This window comes from Plectropomus leopardus, chromosome 21 (assembly GCF_008729295.1).
Source record: "Plectropomus leopardus isolate mb chromosome 21, YSFRI_Pleo_2.0, whole genome shotgun sequence".
Lineage (NCBI taxonomy): Eukaryota > Metazoa > Chordata > Actinopteri > Perciformes > Serranidae > Plectropomus > Plectropomus leopardus.
In genome coordinates, this window is record NC_056483.1 from 10797105 (window position 1) to 10817391 (window position 20287).

The 20287-nt window shown below is 42.1% G+C and overlaps 1 protein-coding gene across 2 annotated transcripts; it reads right to left on the bottom strand.

The window, feature by feature from the left end:
• Window positions 1-143: 143 nt before the first annotated feature.
• On the bottom strand, window positions 144-19896 carry spata13 (spermatogenesis associated 13). 2 transcript variants are annotated; one of them, XM_042510362.1, is made up of 13 exons: window positions 19460-19896; window positions 11013-12548; window positions 7573-8019; window positions 5973-6117; window positions 5638-5765; window positions 5190-5369; window positions 4043-4222; window positions 3610-3789; window positions 3257-3489; window positions 2067-2196; window positions 1201-1576; window positions 971-1045; window positions 144-843 (listed from the first exon to the last, which is right to left on the bottom strand). In XM_042510362.1, exons 1-13 carry the CDS (start codon window positions 19466-19468, stop codon window positions 662-664), a joined length of 3801 nt encoding a protein of 1266 aa, XP_042366296.1. In that variant the 5' UTR covers window positions 19469-19896; the 3' UTR covers window positions 144-661. The 2 variants fall into 2 exon arrangements, with proteins under 2 accessions (XP_042366296.1, XP_042366297.1); XM_042510363.1 differs by lacking the exons at window positions 11013-12548; window positions 19460-19896 and adding an exon at window positions 8524-8866.
• Between the last annotated feature and the right edge of the window lie 391 nt (window positions 19897-20287).

Here is a 20287-nt window from a genome sequence, read left to right on the forward strand (position 1 = left end):
TTCATTAACTTCTATCGCTACCTTCTTTCTAATTCACATGAACCAATATTCAGCAGGCAACAAACAAAGTCTATTGTGTTTGCTCTGCAATAAAAAGAAACAAATGGATTTGCAAACAGAATTATCTTAAAGTGACAACATTCTTGTTTGGTATGTTTGTACAAGAGTTTTATTTACAGTGTTAACAAGGTAGGTGTCAGTTAAATTACCCTCCGGCTGTTTTGTGCTCAGAGTTGACAGACTTGCAGCAAAAAAAGGGGGCCAGCTTCTGAAATAAACTAAAACCATGTTTGTCAACTTAAAAGCAGAATATCCATTGTTGTCTTAATTAACATAATAAAAAAATTCAATTGGAATTAATAAGACAAAGGGGTGGGAGCCTCTTGAGTGAGCAGCATCTTTAACACACCAACAAAACTGACAGTCAGTATTTTAACACTTTTGTCGTGCCCCTTTCAAACTGCAGGCACTAAACTTCATCATGCAACAACAACAACAGACACAAAGACAGAGACACACGAGGCACAAAAATAGAACTTAACAGTACATTCACAGGCAGAAAAAAATACAGGAAAAAATAAAGTGTTCTTCGAGTCTTCAGGACGGTTTGGGTGTGCTCTGAATGTGCACAGGGAGGAAAAAAAGTTGAGGGAGCAAAGCCTCATTTCCTGAAAAAGGCGTTGCGGGTGATGCTGTACAACAGGTGATAAGGCTTTCGTTTTGGGGGCTCGGCCAGTGAAAAGACCTGCTGCTGAGGCACGCTGGTTGGAATGGTGATGTGACGCTGGTGAAGTGGGTGAAGGTTTTGGTGGTGCGGTGGGACAGAACCAGAGTAACCAATGGCTAAATGGTGAACAGGTGAATTAAAAAAAAAGAAATCAAAATTGTGAATGAAAATCAAATTTAAGATAAAAATGTGGTAAATTTAAATGAAGAGTGGCTAAAGGCATAATACAAAATACTTCCTTACTTTTGTTCTTCTTCTGTTTGGCTCTTCTGGCATTAACAATGGCCTGTTTTCTTTGCTCTTCGCTGATCTCCATTCCTGCCAAGAAACACACATAAATACACCTTCAGGTCAAAATATTTCTGACCACCCCCTTTTTTCCAACAATCATTTTACCCTGTTCACCTTTTATTTGACCTCTGCCCACAGAAGCTGTTGTGCGTCATGAGTGAAAGGAATTCAGCACGACTCACCCATCTCTTGATCTTCTTTGACTCTGTATCTCTCCTTGGCAAACGCCTGTAACCACCTCTGCTTGTCCTGGGCCTTCCTGCAGCACAGCACGCACACAAACTCCAGGGTGGAGGCGTGACGCAGACGCAGAGCATTCCTCAGGGTCAGGCCCAGGTCTAGGTCCCGCCCGTCGGGCACGTCCACCACCTCGGTCTGGTCCATATCCAGCCGTCCACGGTAGTGGAGCAGGTCTCTGCGCAGGACGTCTTTTTTACAGAAGACCAACTGGTGGTCGAACAGAAAGAAGCTGCGCTGTTGCATTTTGCCCTGTCGGATGACTCGAGTCAGCTCACCAGAGTGGATCAGCTCTGAGCTGCGCTCCAGGACGTCAGGTCCCTGCAACAATATAATTACAGTCGTAAGATTCACACAATATATTTAAAGGGATAGTTCAGATTTTTTAAAGTGGGGTTATATAAGGTACGCTTTTGCATTCTTCAGCTGAGAAGTTCTTCAGTTGAGAAACTGTAGTGCCAAATGAAAGTGCTGTCTGACAGCAAAGTAAAGTGGTGAAAATATTCTCAAAATACCAAACACTTAAACTGATATTGGGTATTTTTTTAGGTGGTTACGTATTTTTATGCTGTCCCTTTACACAACAGTTCAATGCTTAGCTTCTCTATCAGGACTCATGCCCATTTTTCCAAACTGGGAGCACACCAACCGCCATGTACCGTAGGTAATACACTGATCATGAATAAGTACCACATATGACTCTGCTTCAAAAAAACTACCCTTTAATTTTCTTTACATACAGCTGGAAAACAGACTAATTTAATTAAATACCAGAGTAAAAATTGGAAGAAAATTGATTTATTGTCATCACCTCCCAGTGTAGAATGGCCACCTGCCAGTGAGCGATGGTGTCGAGGCTCTCCAGCCGTCTCTTCCTCTCATTTATCAGACTGGCCACATTCTTCATTGCCTCATATGCTTTGCTCACTCCGCTGTAGTCACTGCAATACATCAGTAAGGGAACAATGAGCCAAGCACCCACCCTACACATAAAATTGATGGAAAGGACATTTCCACTCACAGTAGCACACTGCTTCAATCTCAATCATAGAAAAGTACGTCCTCAATTCACAGGGACTAAAGTGAATTCTTTATTTAAAGTAGAAGTCTTCTGAATATTATGAAGTAGAGCTTTGATTCTTTAACCCAACCCAATTAGGTCCTATTTTCCAGATTCTGGCTGCGCTGTAATGTCTAAATATTTCACTGTGCCAGTTTTTTTTTTTAATGAAACTGTCAGTTCTTCATGAACTCAGCATTGGGAGAGATATGCTCTGCTATCATGCTATCATCTGCAAGCTGTGTCACCATGGACCACTGTGTGCACTCAGAAACAGAGACGCACTTAAGGGGCACAGCCCATTCTGCTGAACCTGTTAAGACACAGCGCTGACTACAGACTATCAAAATACCAGAGGAAAGACAAGAAGGAGAAGTGGTGTGGGAAAACATGTTAGTGCTTAACCTACAATTAATGTTTTAATGCTAAGAGTTTTTTATGGTAGAAGCTATTTATTTTTTTAAATCGGGCTAAAACCCAGAACTGCTGCATGGTTCAGATTCGGGTCAGGCTCATGGAGAAACTGTGGGGGATCATGGGGGTTTGAAAATGATCAAAGTTCCACTATGCAGATCACTGTAACTCCAGATGAATTAAAGAATGACAAATTATTCACAGCTATTGAAATAGTTAATGTTACTTGATGCTAAGCTATATACTGCGCTGATACTATACTCCTAAGTATCATCGCAGATACTCACTTAAAGCTTTCATTGTACAACCAAGGCAAAGTAATGCTACACAAACAAAAGTTTCATCAAGTCAACATAGTCCATTATGTGATTAATTGGCATTAGATGTGGTTGTTGTTGAGTTGAATGTGTCCATTATTGGGTCAACACTAAAGTAGATGACTTAATACCCAAAAAAGGTGCAAGTGTTAAGTGCAAGTAGTGAAAGAGTAGTTTAAGTTGGGGAGTTATGATCTTCCTGAGGAGTACCTGTGGTCTTTGGGGGTGTATTTCAGCAGTTCTCCTAGCTGCAAGGGGTATTTACAGATCTTCTGGACGGGTGTGAGCAAAAAACCTGCAATGGAAATGTCAATCATCTGCTGGAGGAGCCGGCAGGCCTCAAAGAAATGCTTGTATTTTCCTGACTTCATGAGGCGCTGCAGCTCCGCGCAGGCTGCTGGATGAGTGTTACAGTAGTCTGAGTAGATAGAGAAGCCTTCTCCCTATGGAAAAAGGAGAAGCATTGAATGATTTAATAAATACTTAGACCTACTGAATCAGGTAAATAAATGAATTTGAAGGATTTAGTGAACTGGGGAACGTTTACTGCGTGTGGGCACTACCTGCAAGAGAAAACAAGAGCCTATTTCGCTGAGATGTGGTTGGTCTTTGTTGTACTTCTTCTCCAGGTCTCTGAGAAACTGCCTCTGAAACCTGTAGATGTCCTCTATGTTACTGAAGATGGTCTTCAGCTGCAGCTCAGTGAACATGTCCGGGTGTTTACGGCACTGACGAATGTAACCCTGGAAGTTACACAAAACCAGAATGCTGACTGCACTAAGAGACAGTAGGAAAACAGTTCAAACACTGGCCAACAGGAGGTGCCACGATGCTGAGTCACTTCTGAAATACATATGTGACTTATTGCAAATATTTCTTCAAAATGTTGACATTATTATAATGTAGGGCTGCTTAAGAGCTGTGAATCATGTATAGATTAAATAAAGTTCATGTTTGAGAAAAGCAGCCTTTAGATGTAAATATTGATGCTCGTACCTCACAGATGTCTTTTAGGTGCTTTATGTAGATCCGCTCAGTGTTCATGATTTCCTGAACAACATTGGTTCTCATCTGTTCCTTGTGCTGACTGCTTTGTGTGTCCCTGGGAGGTGGATCTTCCTGGTCCGCTACACTCTCCACACTTTCAGCACTCGAATCCTCCTGGTTCACTCGCACCTGAAACACATCGAACACACTCATTTTGGGACCTCCTGGGCAGCATTCACATCATAAATAAGTGCTTAAAGAGGAACTTGGAGGTTATACACCACAGTGAATCTATGTGTAGGAAAATGATGTAGATACTATTTTTAAAACAAATACACATAAATATACATAGTGGGATTACAGAGGGAATTCTAACAGAAAGGAGAGCGGCCAAATTAAACATTGGCAAATGTGGATCAGAATAGTTGTTTTGACACGTAAGAGTTTGAAAATGTGTATTCTTATGCATATAACAGGCCACAACCAAACAATTATGAACCTTCCAGCCATCCAAGAGACCAGGAGCAGCCACGAATTAGTATAAATAACAGCCACTGCAGAGGAATTGAGATACAGTGTGAAGAGAACCAGTGGCGAACTGGCCAGATGTCTTGGTGCGTGACCTAACCTGCAAGTTGCTCTTTAAAGCTTCAAGTCAGGATTGCCTTTTAAAAAAACCTTTTTCCTTGTCCCCACACTATTAAACAAATGAAACAAATACGGCCCTTTACACATTTTTGTTAAGTCTTTAAATACATTTTCCAGCTCATAAGCAAAATAAACATTATAACAAAAGGGAGAACAATAACTACTTACACTACAAAAAAACTACACATCACTATGGTAGCAACATGTGCTGGTTAAACCAGCTCTTGTTTGGCCACACTGATTCAGCTACAGGCAATTCCACAGCAGACGCCCATCTGCCAATCAAATAACCTCACCATAGTTACTATAGCCCGCCTAATTGAGACGTAACTGTCAATCAGCTCCTGTCACCACAGAAACCAGCTGAGCCTCTGAGGTTTGAACCCTTCCACACACAATGTTAAGAGGGCTGGTGAGGTTTGTTTGGAGCTCGGCCAGTTTGCAAGTCTTTTCTGTGCTGCTGGAAAGCAAACATGTGTTAGAGACATAGGTCAGGAAGTCCACTTACCCTCACAAAGCTGGAGGGGAACCAGCCCTCCTTGTCAGCCCCCCTGCCCCACCACCAGTCCTTATGTGAGGCATCCAGGACACGGATAACATCTCCAGCCTTGAAGGCCAGCTCCTGCTCCTCCATGGTCACATGGTCCCAGAGAGCCTCAGCATACACCGTGTGGCCTGAGCTTATCCACTGAGCAGCACACACAGATAAGATAAAGATACAATTACATGCAGGCTAAGCCTGTGTCTAACATGTAAGATTATGTCTAGACTTGTGGACACCGTAATGGTTGTCTGTTCTGCTTTACTGTGGCCAAACATCTCTAAAACACAACATTCTCACATGGCTGTTCACGAGGCACACACACGACAAGATGCATGTTGCATCATAAATTCAATACACATCTCTGAAGAAGATGTCTGTGAGTGTTGCCAAATGACAAGCTGCTCAGCCTTACCTCGTTGAGCACAGAGAGCTCCACCCCTGGCTGGAGGTATGGTGTGACATCAGTGAGCTCATCAAAGCTGCCCTCCTCCTCCTCACTAACGCTGTCATCGAGTGTCGCTGAGCACTCAGACACACCATCTGCAACACATACACAGGGATTAAAAGACTGTATGGAGCTCAAAACTTTCTGACAAGATGTAAATAATCCAGAAAACAAGCCACAGATGGAGGTACGCCCACATCTGGCTCCAAACCAATATTTTCCTCCAACTCACTTATTGACATTCCCAGACCCAGCTTTCCCACAGACTAAAATTTGTGATCAACAACAACCCCAGCTCTCACCACTGAGCACTCTGTGGAGCTTACGCCGTCCAACACGGTCCAGTCCAATGGGGGTGCTCTGGGAGAGGGTGGAGGGCCGAAACCTGGCAGACACTGCTCTGTAGGGGGGCACCTGGTGGGAGGGGATGGGCGGCCGTGACAGAGACTGCAAAGAGGACAAGAGGAAACATCCTGGGAGTTAGGCAGAGCTCGCTTTCTCAGGCTTTCACTACCTTTCTGATGACTTTATGTTGCACAGAAATAAAGCTTGCAACGTCTTGATGGATAACATTCATAACAAAGACCATGATTGTGGACTTAAGTAGAAAATAAAAAAAGAGAACAAGCAAAAGGTGTTCAAGGTTCATTGTTTGTGTTTTTAACATCTGAGCTAAGGGCATCAAAAAGCAGAAAAAGAGTCTGTTTTAGAACCACTTGTAATTTAAACTCGTTAACATTTTGCATTTAAATTTTGTGTTTTATTCTTGCTTAGAGGGACTCTTAAAACAGGAGTTGCTTTGCATCCTCCCTTCTCACACTTGCGTGCGCACATACACACATACACACACACACACACACTTTCTATGATCATAAGTGCACGATTGTTTCTGCTGCAGCAGCAGGAAACAAATCAAGCTGACCTGAGTTAAAATCAATATAAACTGATTTGCTCCCTTGAAAATATCAAGATATTCTTCAGAGTAAATCTGTAAAACAAAAACTGAGCCTTATGTATAAACTACCAATCACATGGTTAACATAGACAGGAAATTACCTCACGATATGGAGGATACACAGTGTTTTTCAACACTTTGGAAACAATAGCCTTGAGTTGAAAAATAAATATAACTGGGAATTTTCTACATCAGCCTAAAGGCAACCTTGATACTCATGTAACTGATTTAAACATACGTATAGAACCACATTTACAGTTGATAAAAAGTAGATGACAATGCATCTAAGCTTTTTTACTTTTTTCAAAAACTATGAGCTTCAAGTAGGTTTAAAAGAGCTGTGTACAACATCTAGAACATATCTATAATTCAGAGTCTGATCAGATTGTGTGCATACGGCTCTCAACATGCAAGTGGCTGAGCCAGCAGCCAGCAGCTAACACAAGGCAGGTTTCCATGAACCCTAAAATTGCACAAATTGAAATTGGAAATATAAAATATGCCGAATGGAAAGCCGTTGTTTTTGAAAAAAACTCCCATTTAATGCAAAAAAGCTTTTATGCTCACATGAGGTGGTACTTCAGGCTATTCAAAAAAGCCATATTATGCAAAACTGCAATGAATGCAATTTTTGTCACTTTTATAAGTCACGTAATGCTATGGCTCTGCACTTGTCAGTAGGAACCGGCTCAATGACCACAATGTAAATTGGCGACCATTAGCTAGCCAGTGGGATACATGCTTGCACCAACATGCACAAATGGTTGCATTGGCTACCACAACAACCCACAGAGAAGTACAACATACACACAGGTAGTGTGACTTTATTCTCTGCTCAGTATGCCATTACTCCACTATAACTTTACACAGCAAATTGTTGTTTGCTGCAAAATTAATGCTTCGAATGTTGCATAGAGCTCCTTTTAACTTTAACTATAAAGGCTTACAGAAGGAAGGCAGTCGTCTTTCTCCTCGGCATCAGCAGGGAACAGATCCACAACTCCGATCACCGAGATCGGGCGCTGCCTCATGCTTTGAAGGTCTCCGCTCATTGTGCAGTCTTCAGGGCTCTCTCCATTCCCACACGTGTCATTACCACTGCATTCTTTATGCAATGATGTATTTGCTGTCCTATCTTCAGCACGCAGTTCTGCCACTTCCTCGGGAATGGAGTGCTTCCTGGAAATGAGCTGCCCGTAGTCAGAGATGGGCCGAGGTCTCGGGCGCCCACTCCTTCGCCTGGGCTTGACAGAGGATGTTTCTGTGGATGCATCTGTGGGTGATGTGGATGAGTCTGAGAGGCTCGTAGGAGAGATAGGAGGGGTGCTGCTGGTTGTTGGAGAGACTTCATCTATTTGGAGAAGTGCTTCTTGCCCTTGTTGTTCTGATGTCACCTAGGGATCAAAAGGGAAAAAGTTCAAAACTCAAGGACGATGATATTGATTTTCCCCTGTTTAACGATCTGCAATGCACAGACATGTAAAACATAATGTCAGCTGTGAATAACATCTGTTAATCAGAAACAGAGCAAAATGTAACGGCAAGTCATAAAAGTTCCAAACTGAAGAAACTGTCTTGATTTGATCTCAGTGCAAAACCACAAGAATCACGCAAAACTATTTCAATTAACTTATCAGGATTCTCATGAGAAACTTCATTATCACATGAAAGCATTCAAGTTCACACAGTGATTGGCTCCATATATTGAACTCAATAAACCCCTAAGCTTATCAAGTTCAAACAAGAACTGCAACAGAAATTCCACAAATATTCCACAATTAAATGTTATCATTCTGTATGTATGTCAGTATACTCAGCGGTCAAATATTGGCTAATGGTTACTCATTTGGAAATAGTTCTTCCAAGTCTGTTAGTCAGCCTGCGATATCAATCCTCACCTCCTGGTTTTCTCGATCTGGGTCCGCTCCCCGGCATATACACTGGAAAGGCACGCAGTGAACCAGCACCATTGTGAAACAAACACAAACACAGACTGGCCTGTGTTTCCAAGGCCAAGTCCCTTTTTTTTGCGGCCGGTAAAAGCCACCTGATTTCTAAAGTAAACAAATCAGATTATTCTGGTTCATCCTTAAAGGTAAAATCCTCCTCTGAGAAAAAAACACATTTCACTATAGCGGTGTGTTTACGGTCCCTTCTACCTGGTGGTGCTGCTAGCTGTCCAAGGCCCAGTGCCCATGGTGCTGGACTTTGATCCACTCGGCTTCAGCTAGAGGGAACAGGGAGACGTGAGGCGGGGGACGTGCTCACTCATAGCTCCCTACCCTCCCACAGCACCAGGACTATGAAGCGGCTTTGCGCAAGGGCCACTAATCATAAACAAAGCCTAATCATTAACTCTGCTCCTTCAGTGTGCCTGGTAGCACAGAACAGCTGGCTCCAGCATGTGACCCTGCTGCGGCAGAAGTCAGTATATCAAACACCACTGACAGGAAAAAGGACAGTGAAAAACGATTTATGCCTACGTCGTTATTTATTTGACACCAAAGGGGACTTTGGACACACGCAGAGCTCGGTTTTAACATACAAGCACAATACTGACAAGCATCACGTTGACATAAGAACTTATCTCAGTGTGTTAGAATCATGCCAGATTCAAAGATCACTTCATAAAAATCACTTGTTAGAGGTGTGATGCTTCCTTTCCCAAGATAACACTCAATGCCATTCAACAGCAAGATTGGCACCCATTAATGATCTTGCTGTTCTAGAAATAGAGGAAGAAATTCAATCTTTCAACTGTCAGTGCTTCCTTCCTTCCTCTTTGAAACTTTACAGAGAGCCTCTAATGATTTCCAATCCCATGGTTCAAAGTCAGTGATGAAGGTGCTGCTAATGTGTGACAGTACAAAACATTTTGTAGCTTTGTTCTCCTTAGCTGCAGTACATTTTATCTTGCTGTAAGCAGTGAAAAGCTTTGTAATCAAAGACACCAGTTGCATAAAGATAACACCTGAGCTTGATGTCATCATTATTGTTTTACACACCTCCTGCATTGGGTCAGAATATCTGCATGTCCTGCGCTAATAAGCAGTTGGAGCAATACTGACTGCATCATATCAACATCAGATTCCTCTCAACCTAAAGTGTACATGGCTCAACTATAAGGATTGCTTGGGACAAGTAAAATACCATGTTGGGCTTTTAGATCAAGCAATCCATTTGTCCATAAAAAAAGAACTGCAAATCCTTTTTTATCTGTAGCTGATGATGGAAGTAGCTAAGGAGCGAGCAATGTCGCTTCCCTCTCATCTCTGATGAGAGTTGCACATGTGCAGTTTCAACCAGGCACTCACAAGAAACTGGTGGCAGGTAAAAACGTTTATTAGCTGAAGCTTAAAGCCCAGTTCAGACCAAGTATTCCAAATGTTCTGAAAACCTCCCAGTTTACACCAATGCGACAAGACGTGTATCCTCTCCATACCGACTACTCTCTGCACTTCCACTCTAGCGTCAGGCTTATTTTGTGGCACAATGTAATTTGTAGCTTCTTAAAAATATGAATGAGGATAGTGATAGTGAAGCTTTCTGCAGTTGCATCTCTGGTAGTGATGAAATAGCAAAAACATAAATGAAAAGACCTGAGTCTGTGATGGAGAGTATTTCTAATAAATACAACACCACAATAATTTAAATAACCAGCGCAGATTAATTAGTCAAGAGTGTGTATGACAGGCCCACATACAGCAAACAGCAAGCAGCAGCAGCAACCCATCATTCAACACCAATACACCCTGAGGACAGAAACCAACATACATGTCACCAGCAGCAGGGATGTTGATCAGATGGGCTAACACACCGTCTGCAGTCAGTGTGACTAACTTGGCCTATGGACTTTGCTACAAGCCGGCTGGCTGGTGATATGCCTTACGTTCTGAAGCCAGTTGCTAACAACTTGACAAGCTAAGTCAGATGCGACACCATCAGCTGGCACAAGTCTAACTGAAACAAACCAGTTCACAACATTGCAACTTTGATCTGCAGTGCTCTCAAATAGTTTGGTCTCCTTGCAAATTCTTGGTCTGAACTGGGCTTAAGCCTCCAACAGAGTTTGGTGCAAGCTACAATGTGCAACATGGATCTAATAAACTTATGTTATAATGTCATGACATCAAGTTTGTTGTATGCAGACTGTACGATGACAACACCTACTGAATCAGGAATGTGACCTACGTCCATTGATGTCAATACACAAGGACATCATCAATGTGCCTCATCTATCTATGACTTCTCCTACGTAAAACAATTTGTAAAGGGGTAAGTAAAATCAGCTTTGGGCAGTTATATTTCTGTCCACTTGATCGACTGGACAGGCAGACAAAGCATGATATTTGAACCCTGGCACATTGTTTTCAAGTTATTACCTTACCTCATTCTGTAGCAGGTTGACTTCAGTCTGTTCCTGTTGTTGCTCTTGCTTTTTCTGGCTGAGTGGAGATGACTCACACTCTGCTTTATAGCCACTTGTGGCCTCAGTCAGTGATTCATAATGAGCAGAGATACCAGGTGAAGTCTCTGTTCCCTCTGGAGGCTCCACAGAAACCTGGCTGATGAGAACCTGGTGCTGCTGAGGGCTGACATCAGATTCCAGTTGGACATGAACCAGTGGGTTGTGTTCGACAGACATGACCCTGGCTCTGACGGGCGAGGGCCTGCGCTGTCGCTCGCTGGTTGCTAGGCAAGGCACACGGCGGGAGTAGTCGTCATGGAGACGGGTCAGGGGTGACAAGGGAGATGGAGAAGTGGGGCTGGGGGAGGGACTTCGTCTGCGTCGGACAGTCAGGTCAGTCATGCTGCCGACTAGCTTTAGCATCGGCCCCTTAGTCATCACAGGGCTTTTTCTGCGGCTAGCTGAGTGGCCCCGCAGGTCCACTGAGGAAGCGCTGGCTGTCCTCTGGATGTTTGGTGTCCCATTTTTAGTCCTTCTAGGTTCCTCCTGAGGCGAGAGAGGTCCTGGAGATGGTGCTTTGCGTCTGAAAGGTGCCTTAAATATATGAAGGTTTTCTGCACTTTTGCTCAGTCTGCTCAGCACCTTCACATTTGTGCTCTCACTCATGTTCTTCGTTTGAGCATTGACCTTGGATGTCTGATCTGGTTTCTGAGTGTCCGTAGCCTCATTTGTGCAACTTCCTGCTATTCTCTTATTCCCTGTGTCGAGTAAAGAGATGCGTCCTGCTCCGTATGCTCTCCTGATACTCCTTGACAATCGTGTGTTTCGCGTGAGACCGCCTCCTTCATCAGTTTCATCGTCATCGTAGTCCTCAATATCTGATCCACATTGGCTTATCACAGCCAAATTTTGGACAGTTAAATTTCCATTAGACACTCTGTATCCTTCTGCAATCTTTAAACGATATGCTGCGTCATCTAAGCCAGGGTCAGTGTTGCCATTAGCCATTTCCTGATCTGGTGGCTCATGTTCTCCATCGTGAGTGGCTGCCCCTCTGCTCTGTATACCCTGGAGCACAGAGGAGCGGAGCTTTTTGAAGGAGTCAACAACACCCAGTCCTGGAAGTCCTGACCAGGACTGAGGGCCGCTGTTGCTGTCATTGTTGTGGGTTAAGGTGGGGCGGTCATTGGTTGTAGTGTGAGCAGGGACAGGGCCTTTTCTCGAGTTAGAAAAAAGCCTCATGATTCTTGAGGAGTAAGGCTTTCCTCCCTCAGATTGACTTATAACAGGGTTGGACCAGGCGGAGGAGTTGATACAATTCAATCTGTTTTCATCAGAGCCTACTTGGGCGCCACAGCCAGACAGCAGACATGGGACTGCACTTCTCTCAGTATGACTGTGGAATGGGTATATGTCACTGAGCGGTCGGCTTCGGATCAGCGGGTCAGCTTTAGAGCTGTGGAGGCACGGGAGGGAGTCTTGGCTTGTGGACAAGACCCTGTCGTGCTGTTCTGCCTGCAAAACCAAACAGAGATTCATTTTAGAAATCGTTGCATGCTGCATTAACCCCTTTAAAACTGTATTCTTTTTTTTTGTTTTCTTGTGCTGTGTTCAAAAACCTTTTACAAGTATCAAAAACTATCTTTTGAAAACATGGGAGAAGGGTGCAATGAGCAACTTGGCAAGAAATGTCATGCAAATTTTAAAAAAATAGTAAAAGTGACACCTGAATAAAATAAAAACATTTAGCAGTCATTTCCAGGGAAAACAATGAAAAACAATCACAGAGAACATCAGCATGAAAAGGACATACAGTATGCCTGAAAGGATGGAGCATAAGAATTAACTATTGTTTGTTTACAGTACAGTGTCCTCTGTGTCTGTATGTAAGAGAGGAGGAGCTGAGAGAATACAGAGAGACACAGATAACCAGAAAAAAGAGCGTCCCTCAGTGTGCACAGGATCCAGAGGAGTAAAACATCTACATGCATTTGTCCATGGTGCTGTATTTCAACGTCCAAGGAGAGCTGAGGCCCAGGTCAGGGTGGTGTTGTGCTAAGCTCAGCTTTATATGTCTGTGTGTGTGTGTGTGTGTGTGTGTGTGTGTGTGTGTGTGTGCGAGCGAGAGTGAGATTCAGGGCAGTGGTAAATGCAGCTGAGCCTTTGAAGTGGGGCTTTGTGAGCGTGACTAAGCAATGAAACTTTCTAATCCATTGTGATTAATGCAATAAATTGCCCAGTTTTCTCCAGATTACGTAGATGATGAGGTGATGGCGAGGGGGGGGGGGGTGGTCTTTAAAACAGGGAACATAGTTCAACTCTTCAACCTGATACACAGTCCTCAATGTTTGTCTATATGAATTTTTTACAAATAGGCTTTTTTCACATGGTACATTTAGCACAGGTGTTACTAATAACATTAACAAAGGCTCTGCTCTATTCAACTGTACCAGTGAACCATGACAGTGCGACAGTGAGTCACCATGCACCATATAAAGACCCAGAAACTGAAGCATCTGAATGGAATTCAGGAACCATTCATTTACACCGTGCTTTTCCTACTCGGACTTGTCTAACCGCCTAATGTGATCACAATCATGGTGTGTGAGACCCATTTTTTTCTCAGATTTGACTCAAAAATGCTTACTTTTCATATTCTTAAAGGTTTCATTTCAGTGACATGGAACCGTTTTTGGGATTATCATTATATTCAGTGAAATAATTCACTTTGACTCCCTTATATATCATTTGTGAGCAGAATATAAACATGTGATTAATACTGATGATAAACTACACCATCTATAGATACTTACAAATATATCTACATACATACAAAACACCATCAATGAATTATATACTGCTTATTAAAAAAACAAACATTATATTGTCATTATTATTGAGGCAATCAACAAAAATGTGATACTGTCAGCATCACTCAGTCCTAACACAAACTGAAGGCATTTTTAAGGCAGCGTTGTTTCCTCTGTCTGCTATGTACACATGCTGGGAGTCGCAGGGATCCTGGAACGTTCCCATTCCTCCTTTCCTCATGCGTGTTCAGCAGCAGATGGGCTTTCTCAGTCAAACCCTCTGTGGAATCTGCTGTCACTTCAACCAGCTCGCTCCATCACACTGAACACTTATGTAAACACAGAGCCACCGCTGCCAAGCACCGCTGCTGACAGACAGTAAACACCCCTCATGAACAATGTGCTGCTTTCAAAGCTATGCTGAATTGTCTTCTTGTGCTTTCTCCTCCTCAGCCGCTGGAAGGATCACATTGAGTAGCAATGGAAAAATAGACGGGATAAATTATTCCATATATTTTCCAAGCAGAAAGATAAGAGATAGGGAAGGAATTTCTACAGCTCGCATAGCTTGTTTTTGTTTTGAATACCCACACTGTGCTATCAGCCATTCAACCAACTGTGCTATCCTTCAACACCTTTCTGCCTTCTCCCCAAACTTGGCGCCAACTGTCACAGGCCAGTTGGCATCTACTAATACTTGGCAATGCTGTTAGCCAGGACCAAGCTGACGCAGGTGGTGACTTTCACAAAAAGGCAACACAGATTTCACCTTATATGCAATATGCTTTGTTGTCCAACAGCTCTACAGTATGTTAATTTGTGTTCATTTTAACCACACACATTAAACCTGGTTATGGTTTTATGAGCCTTACTGTGTCTAGACTGAAAGCATCAACCTCAATTATACTGTTTGCTTTGATGTGTACGGTAGGCAAACTTGTTTCAGTTGAAACAGCAGGTTTGTTGGCAATCCGCCAATTTTACCAAACCAATTCAACAACTGCAGAAATAAAATAAAATGGTAAACTGTATTGCATTTAACTCAAGGAATTGTATTTTTTATCAGTGATGTAATGTATCAAAGTAAAATACTTGGTTATAGAGTTTCTGTACTTTGCTTGAGGTTTTATATTTCTGTCAGCTTTCACTTTTACTCCACTACAGTTCCTAAATAAAATGTATACTTTCACTCCACTACAATCCCCCTAAGCATTTTAATTACATACTACAAAATAGGAGAAGAAGGGAGAAAGGGAGAACGGCACAGACGGAAGAATGAAGGAATAAGAGGGAAGGAATAACTGAATCTGGTTCTTTAAATCCTTTAGTTTAAAAAAACAACACACCTTGTTTTTTTCCCAAGGGCATTAAGGTTGTGAATGTTACAAATAAGTAAACGTCATAAGTCTGACTGCTTGCTTTTTTTATTAACATTAGGCATTAAGCATTTTCTTGTACTTTTACTTTCATAACTTAAGTAAATTTAATATCACAAAATTACTTGTAATACTTAAGTACATTAAAAAATCTGATACTCAAAGACTTAGGTGACTTGCCGTCTGCAAAAGTCATTTTCTGGTAAGATATCTGTACGTTTACTCAAGTGTGGCTTTCAGGTACTTCATCCACCACTAATTTTATACTGTCCACAATACAAACATATAATAAGAATGGTGCAATTCAAGAAACATATTTCATTTTGTTCATCTTCTTAGAAAGGATCTAAAGTTTAAGCCTGGCGTCTTTACCTTTCCTCCATGTTTTCTGAAATCACACAAAAATAAACTAAATGAAACATGTACATGTAAAGAAAAATAAAAACATCTACCACATCCATGTCTACAGCTATGCATCTTGCAACATTCAGACAGATATTACTTACGTGTTAAAATCATGCCTTACTGCCTGTAAATGCAGGTCACTTTTACTATGTTGAACTTTCCTAGATCGTCTTTGCTCAGGCTGTGCACCAAGATCACTGCTGCTCTCCGGCTTCCTCCTGCTAGGCTGTGGATGGGAGCGGCACACTGGGGCCCTGCTCCAGAGTTAATTAAGAGCTCAGGGAGGAGCCCCCCCCCACACACATGGCAGCCAGCTGGAGCCAACCTCAGATTAGACTCCCACAGATGAGGATGAGCACTCTCCCAGATACATAAACATGTATACAAGGGCTAAAAACATGCACTCCAAAACACATGCACAATTAGTTTGAGCATCCTTTCTCAAACTACACGACCCATGTGCATGTGCATTCACACGCCGTGTGCACAGACCTGAGCAGGGAGGAAGGCATTTAAATCATAGACTCCCTTCCTGTTTGGCTAGAAAACCCAGGCAGTTATGCAAGGCGTCATACATGCATAGTGATAAGAGACCTCCTACCAAAGGTTCACCTCTGCAGAGGTATGTCCTGCCTGAGGTTAGGATAAAACTAATTAGGCCAAAATGAACTGAGCATTAAATTAAAAAAAACACCAGACAGAGAGTATCAAGGGAAAGTCAGCTTTTCTGTCATTTTTCATTCTCTGGCTTAACTCTGAGACAGACACAAACCGCCCCGGAGCAACACCACCATTCCTCTGTAAGCGGTCACATTACTGGTCGCCTATCTGTCTCGAGGAATGAAAGCTGTGAGGAACACATACCTCTAGGATGTCCTAAAACAACACGCCATAATGTGTAACAGAACAGATTGGCTGATTAGCTAAATCAGTGTGCTCACCTTGGGTTCTTTGGAACTTAAGCTGCACATATGTTCAGCACAGGAGGAAAAGTTCACTGTATTTTAAGTGAATGTGTTGCCGTGTAAGCGTCTGGCAAGATTAGGAAACACTATACAACACAATATTCAGCATTAAATATTTGAATCCATATTAAAAGCTTTTCAGCCTTATTGCTTGTTATCGGACCTTATAGGCTGTTTCCAAGCTAAGAATTAAAGCGTCAGCAAGAAAACTGAAGGAAATCTACTGTGTGAGGGAACTGTGTGTGGGAGTGTGTATGTTTGTGTGTGTATGGCCTATTCCTCTTCCATCCCACTCCCAGTAATAATCTGATTAGTGGAGCTTTACCAGTCTGTGTTCAGGACTGGTTTCATCTACACATGATAGCCTAATCAGGGCGACAACTAGACTATTCAGCCCTGACTGAGAGTGACACCCAAAGCTTGTAAAGGTCCAGTGTGTAGGATTTAGGGGGATATATTGGCAGAAGTGGAATATAATATTTAAGCATGTTTTCTTTAGTAAATAATCACATGAAAATAAGAATCATGTTTTTGTTACTTTATAATGAGACATTTATATGTACATAGGACATGGGTCTTGGTCCAAAGAGCCTAACGCATGACACACAAACCAAACACTGGATCTAGATATGGCAATTTGTGTTGTTCATCAGCCAAAGCAGTAAGCAGGCCCTCTGCAAACAGCCGAACAGTATCAGAAGAACATTTTTGTTTAACATTAAACTGCTTTAGTCAGTGGTTTTACTGGCTTTAATCACCGGCTCAGCGGATAATTCGGCTCCCGGTGAAAACCACTTTAACATCTGGATCTTAAGTTATCAGAGAAAAAAGGTGAGCATACAGCAGGTGCTGGGTTAACAGGTCATCTCTGACTTGAGAAACAGTGTCCGAGACACACTGATTTGTAACTTGTAAACTGCTTTATTCACTGTTCTCAATCACCTGCTCCATTTTTGTTTTCGGGAGGAAAAGACAGCTGCAAGTAATTCTGCTCCCCAATAAAAACCTGAACATTAAACACTGAACGAATTCTCACCAGGAGAAGTTTCACCTGGTTGCTATCTGTAGTCCTCATCACTTGATGCCACTAAATCCCCCTAAATCTTTAAAACTGTTCTTTTAAAGGTGGAAATTAAGAGATAAAGGCTAAAATTCCATAAACAGTATTCATGTTATCTTTTTTTTGGGTTGCATGATTTTGAATTACACAACTTGTCCTACCTGGATCAGGTAAGCACATGTGCTACTGGTTACATTCCTTGGTTACAGTCTCATATTTTCCACGACCTAGTTCCTCATTTTTTGATTTGGAGGGTAGAAGGAACTTGGGAGATGCCACGCCCCTTTCTATAGAGCGTGGGAAGTGCAGGTACAGGCCAAACCAGGGAGTGTCACCACTCTCACACAGGCAGCCTCACTCACCTGATCTGCTGTGGACTGTCACAGAGACAGACAGACGGAAATCTAACACTACACAGTGCACAAGGCTTAGAGAGGACAAAACGCCACTGAGCCTCGTTGTCAACAGTCAACAGTGTAACCTGACAGCACTGCAACAATAATCAAAAGGCTGTTCTATCAACATTCAAAAACCATGAAAACAGAAAGCTTTTCAAGAGCACAAATCCACTGATATTATATAGTATTATACTAATATTAAGCAAACACAAGTCTGTGAGCTTGGAATTGGTTTACACAGCATTTCACTGGTGCAAACATCATTTTTGACAGTCCCAGCACTACAAAAAGGGCAAAATGTAAATGCAGAACAAGTTCAAAAACTACAGACACAAAGCTACATATTGCAACTCATGAGGCAGAACTACAACCATGTATTAAAAAGAAAATTGTTTCCACAGTATTTCTGAAGGAAGTATGTGTGAAATAGAAAATAGTTAAAACAATATTTCTCTGGCGTAATTATCTATTTTTATAACTGTGCCACAGCTCTTTTCAAAACTGCTTTCAATATGTGAATAATGTCTGCATTTTAATGTTGTGTATATCTTAGTCTATTCTATTTTATGATCTTTTACAACTTGTGTAAAATGCTTTTGAGTACTTTGAAAAGCACTCCATAAATATAATATATTAGTATTATTGTTGAAAAAAAAAGCTGTTTTAAGTTGCTTCTTTGCTCCATGGACTTAAGTGGGAAAAAAAAGAAAACAAATAGAGAATAAGTTAACTACAGAAACAGTTCTGTTTTGTACCCTGTGAGGCAGAATTATGTAAGAAATAGAAAGTAGCCTAGTGTGAAATGATATCGTAGTTGTTTATTACTGTTATAAAAATGTTAAGTTAATAATTTATGTATCCCCTATAAAGCAGAGGACTGTGACCTGTGTAGGTGTATTTAAGACATTTCAGTTATACTCTAGTATAAAATCCATCTGAGGAGTTATGAAAACAACATAATTAATTGTGAGTAAACTCTAGTGATAACTGCAAACTACTAAAGGAAGTGCAGATCTGTTGGAAAATGCGAAGAATGAAGCAGAATCTGAAACAAGGAGCTATGGTGGGGGGATTACACTGAGCAGTTTTCTAAGCCCATAGAGAACTCGGGGCCAAACTGCTTATTTATTTCTGCATTAATTAAGTTTCTTTGACCATAAAGCTCTTTGTAGTAGGTGGCCCCCTACCCCTCCTTTACCAACTCCCTGCACAGCCTGGCATCTCCCACATCACTATAACAACCACGGCTGTAATGCACTACAATAACCCCCTCTGGTCCCATTTCAAACAAGAAAACAAGAATGAAAATCACCGCAACTGTAATGTGAAACACATTAATAATTTAAAGGAATATTATTATTATTGTTTTAGCAGTCACGGAGTAGTTAATTGAAAACAAAGCTTTAGCTCACCCTGCTCATAGTCGCTGATGTTGTCCGCCTGCCCTTTTTCTCACATCAACACAGCAGCTGTTTTTGTTGTTTAGCCATGAAGTAAGCTAGGTTCTCCGACGTCCGACGACTTGCTGCCTCGCACTCGTCGTCCTCCCGCAAAAACATGTCGGGTACAAAAACCACGACAAGTGCGCTGGCCCTGCTCTCCAGTTACTCCGCAAACATATTGAGACAAATGGCTGGCTGACTTCTCAAACACACAGAAGCTAGCACCTTGGGGCTAGCTTACGAGCTCACTTGTAAACTTCTTGCAAATTGCGCAAGCTTTAAACTTCGCTTCCGCCGACCGGCAAAACCTGACGGTAGTCAAGTGAGTGCACGAAATAAAAACTGAGTCACTCTATATCCTCCGGAGTCGCTCAAAAAGAGCTCATAATTTCGTTGATGATTCCTGTTCAAAGAGGTCTTTCTTGAAGGATTGGGCAGGCAAGCATCATTAATGCACTTGTTGCAGTGTTTCTAGGGGGCGGGGCTTACATAGGTTACCATTGAGGTTACTGGTTGACCGCAGCGTGACCATTCGGCTGACGGCCAATCATAATTAAGTAGATGATTTCGTGACCACAAACCACGCCTACTTTGGAGCGTTCCTCATTGAGGAAAAAAAGGAATGCTACTCCTTACTTCCTGCGGCTCTTTGAAGACAGAAAAAGACTGGACCTTCCAGTTGTCTCGCTCGTGTCATGTCATTGTATCATGCCAAGACAATTAATGTTTGTGCATGCCCATCCCCGGAGTAAGAATGCCTTCGTGATTTTGTATTGTAACACAACAGCAAGGGTAGAG

Excerpts from the sequence above, each read along its gene's own strand:
- spata13 (XM_042510362.1), bottom strand. Across the intron at positions 8,020-11,012 it reads TCAACCTGCTACAGAATGAG|GTGACATCAGAACAACAAGG; the intron begins GTAAGGTAATAA and ends TTTGATCCCTAG. Across the intron at positions 5,370-5,637 it reads AGCTCTCTGTGCTCAACGAG|TGGATAAGCTCAGGCCACAC; the intron begins GTAAGGCTGAGC and ends TGTGCTGCTCAG.